Here is an 18,830-nt window from a genome sequence, read left to right as displayed (position 1 = left end):
TCTACAGGGCGAGTCATTTAGCCAGCTTACCTTGGACCTTTTGGGAAAAGGGACAATGGTGGTCAGCTTGAAACATGTTGAGATTAAGGACTGGGACAACAAGAGATTGAAAATGTACGTGAAGACACTTGCCAGCTGGTCTGCTTATGCTTCGAAAACGCGCCCTGGTATTCTGTATGGCCGGCGACCTTGTGATTGTTAACCTGTTTAAACATTTTGTCACATCAGCCACAGAGAGCGAGATCACACAGTCATCTGGAAAAACGGGGTCTTTCACACAAGTCACAGTGTTGTATTCCTCGAAGCCAGCAGAAAAGGGCATTGTTAACCTGTTTAAACATTTTGTCACATCGGCCACAGAGAGCGAGATCACACAGTCATCTGGAAAAACGGGGTCTTTCACACAAGTCACAGTGTTGTATTCCTCGAAGCCAGCAGAAAAGGGCATTTAGATCATTTGGGAGTTCTGCGTCCCTGAGCAACTCTTGGCGGGGTTAACCTTTGTAATCCGTTATCATCTGCAAGCCCTGCCACATACGACGAGCGTCATAGCCAGTGTACTCGCAAACTTATTGACACATCACCCATCACTCTGGACCCAGGAACCTGTCTTCACCTAGCAACCAAACAGACCAGGGCCTTGTTTCCCGATAGCGATGGAACTTAGGCTTACGAGTGTTAACGATGCATCTATCCTACAACAGCCGAAGATGTAACATAAGTTTCCCAAAACATCACGCAGAGAGAATGTTCGCTAAGTGCGTCGATGAGGCATGTGTCGATACTGATAGGATCAAAAGAAAGGCAACGCTGCTCTTGGATCAGCTTTCTCCATTCAGATCTTACCTTAACATTAGAATTATTCCACAATACTGATTACGGCTAAGCTCCTAGGAAGATCTATCACCTATGGCTGCAAATATTGAGGCAACTTATTCTAATCTAATGCTTACCCTATAATAATGCACTAAATCAAGATTTGTCACATCATTGCACACGTTAGGCTACACATCACGTAAGCTATACAAATAAATAAAAAGAGTCGCACCAACGTTTCGGCATCACTCTGCCTTCTTCAGGGTAATGTCATGAATGCTTGAACCAGGTTATATAAACAACCAGTGCAATTGGTGCAACCAATGACAATAGTGAGGGGTGTGTCATAATTATTAGGTTGCTTATAATTAATTGAGTGAAACTGTTAAAAGACAATAGTTTAGAGCATGTTGAATATACTAGGCTATTGTTATCATATGGCAACATATTTAGATATTGTACATAATATTAGCATCAACATACATTATTGTTTAATTTAATTTCACATATATATTTAATTGTTTCCAATTTCATTGAATTTTTGTTACATGTAATCTTTTGGTTCAACCATAATGCATAATAAACATAATCAACAGGGGGAACATATTGGGTGTATGCTGATAAGCTGTAGAAAGAATACATTCATTTATAAGACTTGTTAATAAAAAAGAGAATTGTTCATAAGAAGGGCCTGAGATCAAAGTCAATATTCAGGCCACTAGGGGTCAATGTTTTTAAATAGGATATCCAGTAGGCCTCCCTCTGTAGTAGTAGGATCTCGATGTTACCTCCTCTCCTTGGTTTAGCAACATGCTCAATACTTGTGTATTTGAGGGAGGAGATGGGATGGTTAGTTTCAACAAAGTGGGCTGCTACTGGATAGTCAGTGTTCTTACACCTGATTGAGCTGCGGTGTTCAGCTATTTATTGTTTTAATTGTCTTGTCATTTATCCTATGTAGGCTTTCCCACATGGACAGGTGATGAGATAGATTACTCCCTTTGTCTTGCATGAAGCATCATTTTATACGTCGCTGGTTTGTATCTATTGCAAAGACATTGGTAACTTTGTATTTGTAGTCAACTTTGTTCTGAAGTTATTGGTGGTCAGAGAGAGGTGGATAAATAATGTGATTCTATGTTTAGTGGAGCTCTTCTGTGAATAAAGTGACAAGGAAGGGCAAAAAAACTAAGCATCTGGCGATGCACTTAACTGTTCTATGAGTGGTCTGAGGCAGGTGTTAGATTACGAGCGTTTTCAAGTCAAATCAAATGTATTGGTCGCATACACACATTTTGCACACATATTGTATATGATGGTGTGTATAGACAGTATGGACAGCATATGAATAGAAAAGTTGTGTACAGCAGTAGTTATATAAGATGAGCCTTGACTAGAATACACTTACACTGTAAGTCGCTCTGGATAAGAGCATCTGCTAAATGACTAATTATTATTATTAATTATTATAAGTGCGTAAAACAGTATGTAAACATTATTAAAGTGACCAGTGTTCAATGACTATGTACATAGGACAGCATTCTATAAGGTGCAGGGTTGAGTACCAGGTGGTAACCGGCTAGTAACAGTGACTAAGTTCAGGATAGGGAACTGGTCGGAGGCCAGCTAGTGGTGAGTATTTAACTGATGGCCTGGAGATAGAAGCTGTTTTCAGTCTCTCGGTCCCAGCTTTTAGCAGTTTTTAAGCTAATTTCCTACAATTCTACGCATTTTGACATGGCTAATGCTGTGTTATTCCCAAACATGTTATCAAAATCAATGGGGGCTGATTGTCTAGCTTTTATTGTGTTGATTGTACATTCTGAAAAATTATAGGCTATTATTGGAAAATGTATAAGTCCTTTATATTTTCAAAAAAAAGAATTATTTGGTTTTAGTGGTTTAAGTTTACACTAAAAGCATTTTTCTATCCCCAAAATGTATCTCCCCCCCCCCACCCCACCGGTCTAGGGTGTTGGGTAAGGTGGAGGTGATATGATCCTTAACTAGCCTCTCAAAGCACTTCATGATGAGGTCAAGAAAAAAAAGTGCACCATTGAAATGAGTGATTACTGGGGTAAAGGCAGTGGTGAAGATGAATCAGCCGAAGGGGAATATTCCCGGGGTCTGTGCATTTGCATATTTCCATTGGGGAACGCCTACTCTGTGAAGTGCAGGTGTGCAATAAGTCAATTAGCCTTTGCACTCCTAAACAACTACATTTTTTGAAACTTTGGAAAAGGGTAACGTCTACAAAACATAGTCCACTCTATTCGTAACAGATTGTAGTTTTGGGAACAGAAAACTGTATTGAGATCAAATGTTTCATTGATGAGTAAATTAGCAGAATGTCGGCCAAAATCCATCTCGTTCCATCTTTTCCCACTGCCGGCCACTGGGTTGGAAACGCCAACCGGATGCTTCACATTTATACAGCCGGTGAAATATCTGTCTTATTGTTCTATCTGTGATTTAACTGCAGAAGAGTTACAGGGGGTATTGAATGGTAGTGTCCTGTCCTCCCAGGCCGGTGGCCTGGTGTAGGATCAGATAGGGCCACAATAGTGGAATGGAATGGTGGGCTTTTTAATGAGTGTAAGGTTAGTTGGTAGGGTATTCACATAGTGCAGGAATGTGGGGTGGAAGTCAGGAAATGTATTACAGATCATCTGGCTGTATATACGGAGGAGCTGATGGCCATACTGTTGGCCTTGCAGTGGGTGGAGGAAGTCAAACAAGACAGAGTAGTTATTTGCTCTGATTCATGTGCAGTGTTAATGAGTCTCCCGTCCTTTAGCTCACGTCTCAGACAAGCTCAGACAAGACCTGCTTTATGAGGTGCTACAAACCCATAGCAGGATTAAACAGATGGGTATACAGATAAGATTTACTTGGGTCCCAGCCCATGTGGGGGTGGAGGGGAACGAGGCAGTAGATGAATTGGCTAAACAAGCACTTAGTAGTGGGGATGTTGATGTTGACATTTCAATAAGCAAGGCAGAGGCAAAAAGACTGATATATACAGTGATGGTGCAGAGATGACAGGAGCAGTGGAATAGAGATAATAAGGGAAGGCATTTATTCAAGTACAGAGGAAAGTCTGGGAGGGGAGGATGGCAGGAAGGGACAGAAGAGAGGAGGCTATTTTTTACAAGATTAAGGGTGGGACACAGCCAGTTGAATAAGACATGAAATGTATATAGGAACGCAACCAACAGGAAAGTGTGATTATTGTCAGGAAACAGAGACCGTGGAGCATGTATTGCTACAGTGTGGGCAGTATCAGAGGGAACGAGAGAGGATGAGATCTAGTATGAGGGGGAAGGGGATACAGGAAATTAGTTTAAGGAGTATATTGAGTAGAACGTCATTAGATATAGTCTCAAATATTTTGTTATCTTTTTTAAGAGCAACGGGGCTGGCAGGTAGGATTTAGTTTATCCCTGTCTCTGGTCCACACTCCAGTACAGTAGGTGGCGGTAATGCACCATAACGTTGGATGCTAACCGCCGATAAACCCCACTGAAGAAGAAGAACCAGAAGGAAAAGAAGGAGTGGCAACAAAAACGTCGACTTGCTATTGCTAGACAGGCAGACAGTTGGCTTTTGAAGAAAGCGTAGAGACTATTTGAACAATAAGTTAAGAATTTTCTAAATACCATAGCAGATAATTATTGGAAATTGTTATAGAAAGTGCCATGCACGCAAACACGGTAGTTAACTGATCAAGCTAACGTTAGCTAATTAGCCAGGCTAGATATCTCGCAGGTTCCATCCATTACCAGCTAATGTTAGTTAAGTAGCTAACGTTAACTTAGTGGTGTCTGTCTTTCCACGTCAACACAGTGTGATTTCGACAAGTGGATATTGCGAGAAGTTCATCCGTTTAGGTGGGGAACTTTACAGTACAGAACAAGCAAACAAACCAATCCAGGAAATCGTGTGCTGCTGCTCGTTACGGGAAAATAAGACGTCATGCTGCCCTCAAAAGACGTCTGTTGGTCCTTGACAATATGGATGGTACACCTTGCTTTCATGGTTGTCACTGTTAAAGGTAAGGTCAACTAGAATCATTTATATTTCTATGCAACTCACCCTGTCTACGGTCGGTGGTTTGAAGCTTATACCGTCTATGGTTTAAGGTTTTGACTCCTGCATTTGGCTGCCTTGGTCTTTAACATGAACTCTCCCACATATTTCAGCTCAAGAATGCTCCAAACCCATAGGAAAGCCCAACATGGTTTTGACAAAATCCTTCATCACCAAAGAGACATTTGGAGACGGAACAGATGCTAATTTTGAGTGTGAAATTGGATATGTCCGTAAAGGAGGGTCTCGATCAGTCACCTGTACTGCTGGCGTTTGGAGTGAAGTGAAACTGACATGCGAAAGTAATTCCAATAATTGTATTTATTATTGTGGGGAAAACTTTATATATTCATAGCCCATCCATAAAACTCAGTGAAATACTATCCTAAGCCTAGCCTGGAATCTGGACCTGTTTTGTGCAAAACATTCTACTCCTTGCCACTACATGTCATATGCCAATATGTTTGGCATATGACATGGAGTGGCATGTTAGCACAAAACAAGTCTGTATTCCAAGCTAGCCTACATTTCCTCTGTACATGAGTCTGACTAGTATTCTTCATGGTTTTCAGAAAAGACATGTGGCTCCCCGGGAGAAGTGGAGAACGGCATTTTTAGTCTCAATGGAGGGATTCTGTTTGGTGCCAAAGCTTCTGTTACCTGTGACACTGGGTCAGTGCAAGGCTGTTTGCTTCCCCCTGCCCACTCGTTCTTTCTTGCGCGCGTGCTCTCGCTCTTTAATAGGGCTGAACTAAGTGCTTTAACATGTCAACTGTCATGTTTCACAAAGCAGTCAATTTGCAGGCCTAATTTTGTGATTTCCAAATAGGCCTTAATCAAACTTTTCCTCCCTAAAAGCTAAAGGAAATGTTTGTAATGCTTAGCGTATGAACTACCTTTACTATCATGATCAGATGTGAACAGTATGTTGTAACTCCTTGCTATTCCAAAACTGTCTCATATTGTGTAATCTTTCTCAGCTATACGCTTGTGGGCAGCGGTGTAAGGAACTGTTTGGACGAAGGCTGGGATGGCAGAGTTCCTGTATGTGAAGGTTAGTCATCTGAAGGAGCATGTCAAGTTAAAATAACAATAACTTCAACAGTTCTATGCTTGTGCCCAGATCAAAACTGTTCATAACTGCTGTTGTGCTCTACTCTGCAGTGGTGAAGTGTGGAAAGCCCCCCACCATTGTCAAGGGTGGACCTGTTATCCCACCTGAAGATGAGTACAGCTATGGAAGTGTTGTGGAATATAGCTGTGAGAATGATTACACTCTGGTTGGAACTAGATCCATAGCCTGTGACAAGGACGGAGAATTCCAGCCAGCTCCACCTGAGTGTAAAAGTACGTTGGAAGCTTGCCTTTTTTCCCCTTCATTGTTTTAAACAGTCATAATTATGGTTGTTGACAAAACATAGAACTGTTCACATGAACTGCTCACACTGGTAAGATCTATTTGGGATTCCACTTTCTTCCTCCACCACACAATCATGATCAAGGTCAGGGTCCAGATGACCTCTTCTAAAAAATAATTTAAAAAAAAAAGTTTAAATATCTATTATCTAACCTGATTAAAAAATAACATAAACAGAGATGTGCATGGGACATTGGCTAATACAGCAGTCTAAAACATGGTTTATGTGTACTGTGGGCCTATTCTAAAAACCATGATGCAACATTGAGCTCAGAGGAAGTGGGTTACAAAAAATCTAGCGTATTTATTGAAAGCCTAGTTCCAGAATACATAAATAAGTTGTTATAGCAAAATTGTGATAATATTGCCTTCAAATAGCCTAACACTAATGAGAAACTTGGGCCCGCCATGTTCACAACAGTAGCTAATGAACATCTCTCTTTGTTTACATCTGTAGAGGTTTCATGTCCTACTCCTTTTGTTGAGAATGGCGTTAGGACTGAAGGTCGTCTACCCCCCTACACGCACAAGTCTTTTGTGACGTATAAGTGCAAAGATGGATATAAGATGGAGGGAATGGCCAGTTTGACCTGTGAAATAGAAGGCTGGTCAGCTCCTTATCCCAAATGCAAAGGTAAGACTTGTTTCAGTGTTTGTTATTTAACACACTTTAGCCTATATTTTATTTTGTGTGTCATTTGGTGTTTAGGACCAGAAGACCAATGTGTCAGGGTCAATTCAAAAAGTCAGTTTTCTATCTCATATAAACATATTGAGACTATATTGATAACACAAGATGGTATGTGTGGTAGGCCTAGTCTTCATGCTAATCATTATTTTTCACCATATGCATGCCTGTGCATAGCAACCTCAGGTAATTATTTTCCCTGTGCATTCAAGTTTGGATTTGGTCATTTTGATTTCCATCTATTATTTCCTTCTAGTCTTTGATCCGTTCTTGCTACTCGCCTGCATGCATTTTAGGGCTGACCCCAATTATTCAACGGGTTGATTGTTGGTGGACCAAGATTTTTTTTTTGTCGAGCAGTAGCACATTTTATTTTTATGGCACACGAGACACCGGTCTTATTCGCGCCCATCTCAGTGAACTAATCCATTGCGGAGGCCGCTGGGATGGCACAGTCCAAGAAGGGGAGTGTGGCTGCACAATGCACGTTTCCCTCCAGAATGCGCGCTCTCCTGCCAATTTGTGCGCATTCATTGTTTCATACGTTTATTGTGTGAAGTGTTTGCGTTTGATTTTTAATGTCTATCAATTCCCCATTACAAATATGTACATTTACCATAAAATCCTATAATTTATAATCTACAATGTTTGGTTACGGTAATGTCTGTTAATTACCGTAACCTCCCGAGTGGTGCAGTGGTCTAAGGCACTGCATCGCAGTGCTAGCTGTGCCACTAGAGATCCTGGTTCGAATCCAGTCTTTGTCGTAGCCGGCCGCAACCGGGAGACCCATGGGGCGGCGCACAATTGGCCCAGCGTCGTCCAGGGTAGGGGAGGGAATGGCCGGCAGGGATGTAGCTCAGTTGGTAGAGCATGGTGTTTGCAACGCCAGGGTTGTGGGTTCGTTTCCCACGGTGGGGCAGTATGAAAAAATTATGTATGCACTCACTGTGCATAGCCACCTCAGGTAATTATTTCCCCTGTGCATTCAAGTTTGGATTTGGTCATTTTGATTTCCATCTATTATTTCCTTCTAGTCTTTGATCTTATCCAGACGCTCTGGATAAGAGCGTCTGCTAAATGACTAAAAATTTAAACAATTATTATTCCAGTCTTTTACCGTTCTCATTGTCAAGGTGGACATGTTTTTTGCAGAGCGCACAACCTGTTACACTTATGAGAAACAAGTTTTGGTTTATTTCATTTCATTTACGAGTTTTGTCAATTTAGTCATTGTCTTTTGTTTGGAGCTCTCCTGTCAATGTTGAGTAAGAGGATGCACACCTGATTATGCATAGAAGTAGGCCTATAGGCTACCTGGCCTGTGCACAAATGTAGGCATATAAAAGTGCCTATTTGGGGATCTGATAGTATTTCTGATTGGCTTAATGCACCACCACTAATGAGCTGTGGAGCTTCTCAAAGTAATGTTTTCACCTCAAACAGCAAGCAAACAAAGTCTGTTTTTACATCCATTGAGAATGACAATAGTTCCTCAATGTATTTGAAAAATCTTTCCAGCTCTCTCCCTTGCGATAACCACTCAGCGTTAAAGTGAACAATGTCATGCTCTGATCCAGTGGAAATGTCATAAAATAGGCCTACCTGAATACTTCTTATCCCTTGCGCAAATAGCCTACAGCTGTGTCTGTCCAGAGCTCACTAGTGCAGGAAACTGAGGACCCAGAATATTTTATACAATGTTGCAAGGAGCTTCAGGCCAGACCCAAGATAATAGTTGATACAATGTTTCAAGTTTGTTGCAGACAGGCCATGCTTAGCCAATGTGATTTATAGTATATTTCTTTTTTATCAGGATATTTTCTACCTGCAGGCTGCAATGTTTTTATTTGTTGGCTTTAAATCAAATCAAATCACATTTTATGTCACATGCGCCGAATTCAACAGGTGTAGACCTTACAGTGAAATGCTTACTTACAAGCCCTTAACCAACAATGCAGTTTTAAGAAAAATAAGTGTTAAGTAAAAAAATTAAGAATAATAATTAGAGAGCAGCAGTAAAATAACAGTAGCGAGTCTATATACATGGGGTACCGGTACAGAGTCAATGTGCGGGGGCACAGGTTAGTCGAGGTAATTGAGGGAATATGCACATGTAGGTAGAGTTAAAGTGACTATGCATAGATAATAAACAGAGTAGCAGCAGTGTAAAAGAGGGGGTGGGGGGGAACAATGCAAATAGTCCGGGTAGCCATTTGATTAGCTGTTCAGGAGTCTTATGGCTTGGGGGTAGAAGCTGTTAAGAAGACTTTTGGACCTAGACTTGGCGCTCCGGTACCGCTTACTGTGTGGTAGCAGAGAGAACAGTCTATGACTAGGGTGTCTGGAGTCTTTTTGACAATTTCTAGGGCCTTCCTCTGACACCGCCTGGTATAGAGGTCCTGGATGGCAGGAAGCTTGGCCCCAGTGATGTACTGGGCCGTACACACTACCCTCTGTAGTGCCTTGCGGTCGGAGGCCGAGCATTTGCCATACCAGGCAGTGATGCAACCAGTCAGGATGCTCTCGATGGTGCAGCTGTATAACTTTTTGAGGATCTGAGGACCCATGCCAAATCGTTTCAGTCTCCTAAGGGGGAATAGGCTTTGTCGTGCCCCCTTCACGACTGTCTTGGTGTGTTTGGACCATGATAGTTTGTTGGTGATGTGGACACCAAGGAACTTGAAGTGCTCAACCTGCTCCACTACAGCCCCGTCGATGAGAATGGGGGCATGCTCGGTCCTCTTCTTTCTCCTGTAGTCCACAATCATCTCCTTTGTCTTAATCACGTTGAGGGAGAGGTTGTTATCCTGGCACCACACGGCCAGGTCTGACGACCTCCCTATAGGCTGTCTCATCGTTGTCGGTGATCAGGCCTACCACTGTTGTGTCGTCGGCAAACTTAATGTTGGTGTCGTGCCTGGACATGCAGTTATTGGTGAACAGGGAGTACAGGAGGGGACTGAGCAGGCACCCCTGAGAGGCTCCCGTGTTGAGGATCAGTGTGGCAGTGTTGTTACCTACCCTTACCACCTGGGGGCGGCCCGTCAGGAAGTCCAGGATCCAGTTGCAGAGGGAGGTGTTTATTCCCAGGGTCCTTAGCTTAGTGATGAGCTTTGAGGGCACTATGGTGTTGAACGCTGAGCTGTAGTCAATTAATAGCATTCTCACGTAGGTGTTCCATTTGTCCAGGTGGGAAAGGGCAGTGTGGAGTGCAATAGAGAGAGCATCATCTGTGGATGCAAATTGGAGTGGGTCTAAGGTTTCTGGGATAATGGTGTTGATGTGAGCCATGACCAGCCTTTCAAAGCACTTCATGGCTACAGACATAAGTGCTACGGGTTGGTAGTCATTTAGGCAGGTTACCTTGGTGTTCTTGGGCACAGGGACTATGGTGGTCTGCTTGAAACATGTTGGTATTACAGACACAGTCAGGGACAGGTTGAAAATGTCATTGAAGACACTTGCAAGTTGGTCAGCGCATGCTCGGAGTACACATCCTGGTAATCCGTCTGGCCCTGCGGCCTTGTGAATGTTGACCTGTTTAAAGGTCTTACTCACATCGGCTACGGAGAGCGTGATCACACAATCATCCAGAACAGCTGATGCTCTCATGCATGCTTCAGTGTTGCTTGCCTCGAAGCGAGCATAGAAGTAATTTAGCATGTCTGGTAGGCTCGTGTCACTGGGGAGTTCATGGCTGTGCTTCCCTTTGTAGTCTGTAATAGTTTGCAAGCCCTGCCACATCCGACGAGCGTCGGAGCCGGTGTAGTACGATTCAATCTTAGTCCTGTATTGACGCTTTGCCTGTTTGATGGTTTGTCGGAGGGCATAGCGGGATTTCTTATAAGCGTCAATTTTTATTTTTACATATTTGGCAATGGCAATAATGTTACTTTTTAGGTTTGTATAATTTTCATTTAGATTTGGATAGAATTTTGATTAACCACATGACAATGATTTTGAGATACGAAGATGTTATTATAAATGAAATGAAACTGTTCCTTGAAAATGTGCATATGAAAACCATAACTGGCACGCAGATTGGTAGAAATGGTAAGATTAAATTGGAATTCCACATGAGAAAGTTTGCAGACTCCTCTTGTAGCCTATTACTGGCAACTTCAGGAGAGTAACGGCAGAATTTCCGAAAGCCAGTAGGAGCGGAAGGAGGATTGTCGGGACAGGTTACGTTTTTTTTCTCTTCTGGTTATCTTGATCTCTGGCTCCCTCTTGAGTCATTTGTGTGTTATTTCATCAAACAGTGAGTTTGAAGCATCATACAAGCTCAATGCAAATATAGTTGATTTTATTAAAACACAAGGTGTTGCTATATATGGAAAAATATAAGTTTTAAATTTGATTGGTCGAAAGAACCGACGACTTTCGGTCAACCAAGATATTGGTCGGGGACAGCCCTAATGCTTTTAGTATAAAAATTGGTTACTATTAAAGATAAACTGGTGTTCAAGTTCAACCTGTGATCCATTCAAACAACCCCATGGTCTAGTGAGCTGCTTACCTTCCATTGAGGTCAGCTGCCTTTACACTTTTATTAGTGATTGATTAGCCATCTTGTCCAAGACCATTCTGTTCCTCAGACCACACTGGCTGACTAAAGCATTTGAGGGATCACAACAGTAAAGTGTTGTGACAGACTAGACAAGAATAGTTACTGCCCTAATTGATTTGCATGCCTTTTATAGCCCTTCCGACTACAACAAAGCCCCCTACTACTATTACTACAGCTACTCGCAAAGAGAAACACAATCTAGGAGTCCATTTTGATATTGCTTGACACAATCCTAATCAAATTTGTATATAATATAGTGTAGCAATGGCTTTGATTCTGACCCCTCATGTTCTTCTCCATAGCTTTACCTAGCCTACAGGAAATCAGAGTATGTTAACTCCAGACACTCTGTACTGTTAACTCCTGAGTGGCGCAGTGGTCTAAGGCACTGCATCGCAGTGCTTACTGTGCCACTAGAGATCCTGGTTCGAATCCAGGCTCTGTCGCAGCCGGCCGCGACCGGAAGACTCATGGGCGGTGCACAATTGGCCCAGCGTCGTCCAGGGTAGAGGAGGGAAATGGCCGGCAGGGATGTAGCTCAGTCGATTCCCATAGGGGGCCAGTATAAAAAAATAAAATAATAATAATAATAATAATGTGTATTCACTAACTGTAAGTCGCTCTGGATAAGAGCATCTGCTAAATGACTAAAATGTAATGTAAATGTACAGCTGAATAACCTAAATTCACATGTGATGATAGGGAGAAAATATTATGCTAACACTTTGGCACCTAACACCTAGGGCTGGCACAATTACAGTGTAACTGGTGGTTATGGATGAAGACCGTCATGCAAATAAAATAACCGGCATAACCGAGAGAAATAAAATATTATTTTTTGTGTGGAACGAATAGCTGACTGAAGATGGGACAGCCGGGCATTAGTGCAGTTGAGTTAGCTTTGGCCTTAACATGAGCTCTTCACAACGTGATGAAACTTTGTTTATCCTTGCTGAAACAAGCAAACGGGTCTTCGGTTGCCTGGGCAACACTGCACACATATGCAGCACGCATAGAAATAGAATGAATAGAACGGACTTGAACCCTCAAACCCTGGCAATTTGACTGGTGAACTGATGGGAACACTCGCAATGGCTGCCTGGTATTGTGATGCAATAATTTCCATGGTAATGTAGAATGTTAATTCTAATTATCTGAACTGATGAGGCTCATGCAATGGAATGTATTTTTTTGTAATGTCAGTTGAGTTGAATCAACAAATCACAGCACATATTGTTCTTCCTGCTTTGCTCCTATGAGTACATTCACAATGGCCGCCAGTCCACCTATTATGCCATCATTGACTTGAATGGGGATGCCCATTCTATTTCTATGCCAGCACATGCAATCTGGAGCGGAGGAGAGGCGAAAATGTGCTTCCCCAAAACATTTTGAATGATTATTACGGTGACTGCAGTCGTTTGGCTGGCCAAGTACAGTCAATTCCATGACCGTCACATCCCTACTAACACCTCATCTCACTTTATTAGCCTAACCTTTTGATCCTTTATGGTACTATAATAAGCCATTGGGGTCTTTCTGGTGAGGCTTTCGAATGACCTCCACACCAAGTTGCATGTCATTGTCTGGCTGAGGTGCAGAATTGTCATTGGTACTGTGAAGTACACACAGTCTAATATGCTCAGTAAATTCCCCTAGATATGTGTCCAAAGAGATATGCTCGTCTACACTTTCATTGACACTTGAATTATAGATTCAAATTGAACCTGGCCGGCAACAAGTGGTAGTTCATGGTGGCTTTTCTCCATCACTCTCCTTCACCTGAAAGAAAGGACACTCTCCTTCACCTGAAAGAAAGGATATACAGTATGTAACAATGCACCTATCAAGTAGTCATGGGGAAAAACATAACCCATATCAAATGTATGACGTAAACATCACTATCCTCATATAGGGTTGAACCCTACCTTGAGTTATGTTTCACATAGACTACCTCTAACACAGAAATAAAGTATTGGCTGTGTTGAAATTGAACACTAGTTTGTTCACTGGCATGCCATGTCTCTAACTCCACCTAATTCTTTCAATGCATTATTTTTATTTATCCAACATCAGTAAGCTTTATTAGTAATTGTTGGTGTTAAATCTGTGTGTGTGCGTGCGAACCCTAATATCACCTCTTTTAGCAACAGATCGTGTACCTGGCCCCGCTCCTGATCCCACTGGTCCCCCAGCGGCCAACAGTAAGCTGTTTATTGGTGTTGTACATGCTCTTTCCATGACATAGACTGAACAGGTGAAAGCTATGATCCCTTTTGATGTCACTTGTTAAATCCAATTCAATCATTGTAGATGAAGGGGAGGAGACAGTTTAAAAAATGATTTTTAAGCCTTGAGACTATTGAGACATGGATTGTGTATGTGTGCCATTCAGAGGGTGAATTGGCAAGACAAAAAATATAAGTGCCTTTGAACGGGTTATGGTAGCATGTGCCAGGCGCACCGGCTTGTGTCAAGAACTGCAATGCTGCTGGGTTTTACACGCTCAATAGTTTCCTGTGTGTATCAAGACTGGTCCACCACCCAAAGGACATCCAGCCAACTTGACACAACTGTGGAAAGCATTAGAGTCAACATGGGCCAGCGTCCCTGTGAAACGCTTTCGACACCTTGTAGAGTCCATGCTCTGATGAATTGAGGCTGTATATGTTGTTACAACAGTAAGCTGTCACCCAGTTGCTATCTATTGGTGTTGTATACGATGTTACAATAGTTAGCTGTCATCCATACATGTTGTACAGTATATGATGTTCTCTTTGATGGTTCAAGCATTATTTACACTATTTAGTGATGATTCATCTTGACTGCAAATTCATTTGTTTGTTTCTCTTACAGGCCACACTTGGGAAATAGTAGGGGGTGTTATAGGTGGACTTGGTAAGTTGCAATAGATGTTATTTTGAATGACAAGTTGTGTGGATAATGACAGTAACAGTCCAACATGGTGACCTGTTAAACAAAGAAGAATTGTACTATATTCCATCTTATAAAGATTAATGGGATAAGCAGTATTTGTTTGGTTTTATGTTGAACATTTTCAAATCTAGTCATCATGCAACAATGTTTACTTGTTGCTGTACCAATAATTTATTTTCTAACATACTCACCAATGTATTTTAATACATTGGTAGTATTCCGTTCAACCCTTACCTTGCAGGACTGACATTAAGTTATTTGTAATAATTTGCTATTGTTACTGGCATACAAATCTATAACAATACCACATTCTGTTGACATCCCATTATTTGTATTCATGTTGGTCACAATAAGGAGAAGGAATGTTGTGGTTTTAAACTCTATGCCAAGTAAAAATTAACTATTTCATATGCTAAACAGAATATTACCTAATGGATTCAAACTTCTCTTTTTTCTTTCTAGTCGGTGTTTGTATTATAGGATTTATAATCTACAAATTTAAAGGACGGTAAGAAGTTGTCTCATTTCATTAACTAACATCCAATCAAGGCTTGTTTCCTGTTATGGCTCCTCCCTCTTTTCTTTGTGCTCACTAAAACAACTGTTGCTCAGTTTCATGTGTTCTTACACTGGCACCGTAGCCATCTATGCCGGTTTCAGCTAAATGCTGCATGATTTACATTTGCAAAGCTTTTTGGTGTTTTAATATCAATATACACACACCAGCCACAGTAGTGAAGCTGCAAAGTAAACGCAATGGCCATTTTGTCCGAAAAATATTATATTGTTGTTAAACATTGAGCTGATTGGTGTGTCTGTCGTTGAAGAGGTCCAGAGGGGTTGTCACACACATGGCGAGCAAGTGTGACTGATTGGTGGGGCCAATTTGTTTGGCCTAGCCTGGTATCCAGACCTGTTTTGTGCTAACATTCCACTCCTTACCACTTTGTGTCATATAACAAACAGTTTGGCATATGACACGTGGCAAGGAGTGGATTGTTAGCACAAAACAGGTCTGGGTTCCAGGCTAGGTTTGGCCTCCTGGTCATCCAGAAATAGTCATGAAATACAGTGCTTGACTTTTGGGTTACAGCTCTCGAGTTGGCTACTCAGGAAATGTGGCCACTAATAACTCTGAAGACAGAGAGTTGTAGCACCCTTGGCCATGGTAAGAAGATGGGCTTCTGACCACACCGTTCTGATTACATTTTTGATAAGAAAATATGGGTCATGTGATTGGGTATGAATTAGCAGTGAAATGCTAAATGTTTTTATTTTGATGGGTGAGCATCATGATCTCTTGAACCTTTAAATGAAACTGTGATCTCCAACTTGGCTTTAAGCTGACATGTTGTGGCAGCTATTCAATCGTGTCCTGATATGTCAGTCCAACAGATTTATCCCGTTTATGTTCCACAGGTCCACTCTTTTAGTAGAGCAGGTGTAGGGCGGCAGGTAGCTTAGTGGTTAAGAGTGTAGTGCCAGTAACCGAAAGGTTGCTGGTTCTAATCCCGAGCCGACTAGGTGAAAAATCGGTCGATGTGCCCTTGAGCAAGGCACTTAACCCTAATTGCTCCTGTAAGTCGCTCTGGATAAGAGCGTCTGCTAAATGACTAAAATGTAAATGTAGAAATAAATGTGAAATGTATTTTCGGGAGTTGTCTAACTGTATTTTTGGCATTTTCTTTTTCAGTTCCAATTCTTCTTATTTGCCTTAGTCTCCTCTTGCTTCCTTGAGAAGGGAGTCACAGTGAACAGGCTGCTGTGATGTAAGCCCCTGAATGTACTACCTACCCTCCTGCTTATGAATGCAGCAGCACCTCCCAAACACTGGGAATTGTCCATATCCTTTCAAAGGAAGCTCTATTACGTGACGTTTAGAAACCTCATGATGAAGAATGAATTGGTTCACTCCCATTTGGAAGCTTGTGCTTGCTTAGTCAATAACCATTTATGTTTCCAGTGTACTTCACAAATAACTCTTTCTTTATCTGAGCCTGCTTTATCTCATTACCAACATTCTTAGTTAATATACTCCCTTATGTATGGAAGCTTCCCTTCAGGGCAACCCTGCATCACAAAACCAGTTTTGCCCCCTCTGAAATAAAGAAATTGAAGGGATCATATCCGTTAATATTTACATTTACGTCATTTAGCAGACGCTCTTATCCAGAGCGACTTACAGTTAGTGAGTGCATACATTTTTTTTTAAATACTGGCCCCCTGTGGGAATCGAACCCACAACCCTGGCGTTGCAAACGCCATGCTCTACCAACTGAGCTACATCCCTGCCGGCCATTCCCTCCCCTACCCTGGGCGACGCTGGGCCAATTGTGCGCCGCCCCGTGGGTCTCCCGGTCACGGCCGGCTACGACAGAGCCTGGATATGTCCAACAAGACTCACAGTATAGATACATAAAGTGCTGTCATTTGTATTAGCCTATTTGTATTGTTCTACTGTAGATAAGTCAAGGAAAGTTGTATTTTTTAGAAAGATGTAAAAACTTTGTTTTAATAAAAAGGGGAAATAAATGCCTGTAATGTCTATTTCTAGAGATGAGTCATGTTTCTGAGGCTTTTTCCCTGTAAACTGTTCTGGATTTGGGTGTAATTGAGTCACATTGAATGTGTGAGAATCATTCTGGCAACTGACTGAAGCAGATTGAGCAAATGTATTGGAGATCTGCTATTCAACCACTTATAATTTAACATCCACCATACCCGACAGCTGAATTGCTGCCTTCAGTAAATGCAAAGTGAGTTACACCGCAGTGCAAGAGTCTCTTGCAATAAGACCACTGGGCCATGGTGTTCTAGGAGGAAACCTGCAGCTCACTAATATCAGGCTAAAATGAATCCAAGTGTATTTGTCACATGCACAGAATACAGCGGGTGTAACAGTAGTAGTGAAATGCTTAATTGCAGCAGTGCAATGCTTACTTCCTCAACAGTGCAGAATACATTTAAAGTAGCAAAACTATCAATATACAAAGTAGATGAATCAGTGCATTTTGAATGTTAGAAGAGCTCTGGATTCTTAACTTTGCCTTATCAATGGAAAAGACCAACATAATATAACATAAATACAGTTGTACCCTGTATTTATGTTATATTATCTTGACGGACATTTGTACCCTGTATTTATTTATGTTATATTATCTTGACAGACATTTGTACCCTGTATTTATGTTATATTATCTTGACGGACATTTTCCACTGCCCCTTTTATTCCATTGCTTGGTTGTCTCATACCGGCTGTCTTTACAGCAGTTTTTTCTTTTTTGTTTGAGAATAAATGTGATGTAATTTATAATGTAATGCGTGAGATCTAATCAAGTGGTTGCTTCATATGAACCCAGGTTCTTATTTAGTAGAGTACAATGTTCAGATTGTGTAATGAAGAATATTATTGGGGTTAGGTGAATATAAAAGTAGGTTTGAATTTGCTTTTCTGATAAATGTAGCCTACTAAATAAGCAGAGCAGTGTTAAACGTAAAAACAAACAAGATGATCACGTTTTTACTAGGCATGTTTTCAAAATGGAATGAAAATACATGTTCCAGAATGTCATCTTTCATTATATCTAAGACCCAACTATCTAACAGGAGCACTTTGAATGAATACAATGAAGTATTAATGTGTGTTTAAAGTATAATGTAGATCTCACTACTGACTATATCAATTTTATTTTATATAGCCCTTCTTACATCAGCTAATATCTCGAAGTGCTGTACAGAAACCCAGCCTAAAACCCCAAACAGCTAGTAATGCAGGTGTAGAAGCACGGTGGCTAGGAAAAAAAAAAAAAAATAGACTATAAACGCTGTACTTACATCTGTCTAACCTGTTATATTATCAGTGTGGAACCATTTTAAACTAGTATGTTGTGGTCAGCCAGTTAAGAAACATTTTTTTTCTTCACGTTTGATTAATGTACCAATCAATTAAACAGCAATAATTTACACATGAACCGGTGTCGTTTGTCTTTGTCCATTGATTACTCTTGATACTGAACTAGTATCCATAGTTATTGTTACAGTATGCTGTGTTTGGGTCATGGCAGTCCTTGGTTCTTTACCTAATATTTACACATCTCAGATGGGTCTGTTATCTTGCCGAAACTGCTCTGGGCCTCTTTAATGTAACTTAAAGGAATACTTAGTGATTTTGGCAATGATCCGCCCTTTTTTTAGAGGCTGAGTCTGATGAACTCATGAGAAAAAAAAGTCTGCATCTAGTATGAAGGAAGTTAAAGGTAGTTTTGTGAGCCAATGCTAACTAGCATTAGCTCAATTACGAAGTTTATGGT

General features: G+C 41.2%; 1 protein-coding gene across 3 annotated transcripts in view; it reads left to right on the top strand.

Annotated features, from left to right (window-relative positions):
• The window catches only part of LOC311149433 (C4b-binding protein alpha chain-like), a 39,869-nt gene extending 21,378 nt beyond the window's left edge, over positions 1 to 18,491 (top strand). Inside the window, exons 2-12 of one of the 3 annotated variants that reach the window (XM_084186634.1) lie at positions 4,663 to 4,870; positions 5,019 to 5,207; positions 5,478 to 5,577; positions 5,886 to 5,959; positions 6,070 to 6,252; positions 6,780 to 6,956; positions 13,731 to 13,787; positions 14,440 to 14,481; positions 14,983 to 15,028; positions 15,614 to 15,688; positions 16,214 to 18,316. In XM_084186634.1, coding sequence (XP_084042760.1) covers positions 4,792 to 4,870; positions 5,019 to 5,207; positions 5,478 to 5,577; positions 5,886 to 5,959; positions 6,070 to 6,252; positions 6,780 to 6,956; positions 13,731 to 13,787; positions 14,440 to 14,481; positions 14,983 to 15,028; positions 15,614 to 15,674 — 1,008 coding nt within the window. In that variant the 5' untranslated portion in view covers positions 4,663 to 4,791 and the 3' untranslated portion in view covers positions 15,675 to 15,688; positions 16,214 to 18,316. Of the gene's footprint in view, positions 1 to 4,340; positions 4,871 to 5,018; positions 5,208 to 5,477; positions 5,578 to 5,885; positions 5,960 to 6,069; positions 6,253 to 6,779; positions 6,957 to 13,730; positions 13,788 to 14,439; positions 14,482 to 14,982; positions 15,029 to 15,613; positions 15,689 to 16,213 lie in introns of those variants that run through there. The other 2 variants (XM_084186633.1, XM_084186635.1) reach the window with 2 other exon arrangements.
• The last annotated feature ends 339 nt before the right edge of the window (positions 18,492 to 18,830 follow it).

Source organism: Coregonus lavaretus, assembly GCF_964263955.1.
Source record: "Coregonus lavaretus genome assembly, chromosome: 22".
NCBI lineage: Eukaryota > Metazoa > Chordata > Actinopteri > Salmoniformes > Salmonidae > Coregonus > Coregonus lavaretus.
The sequence above is the reverse complement of the archived record's forward strand: the minus strand, read 5'-3'. Positions and strand labels throughout refer to the sequence as shown.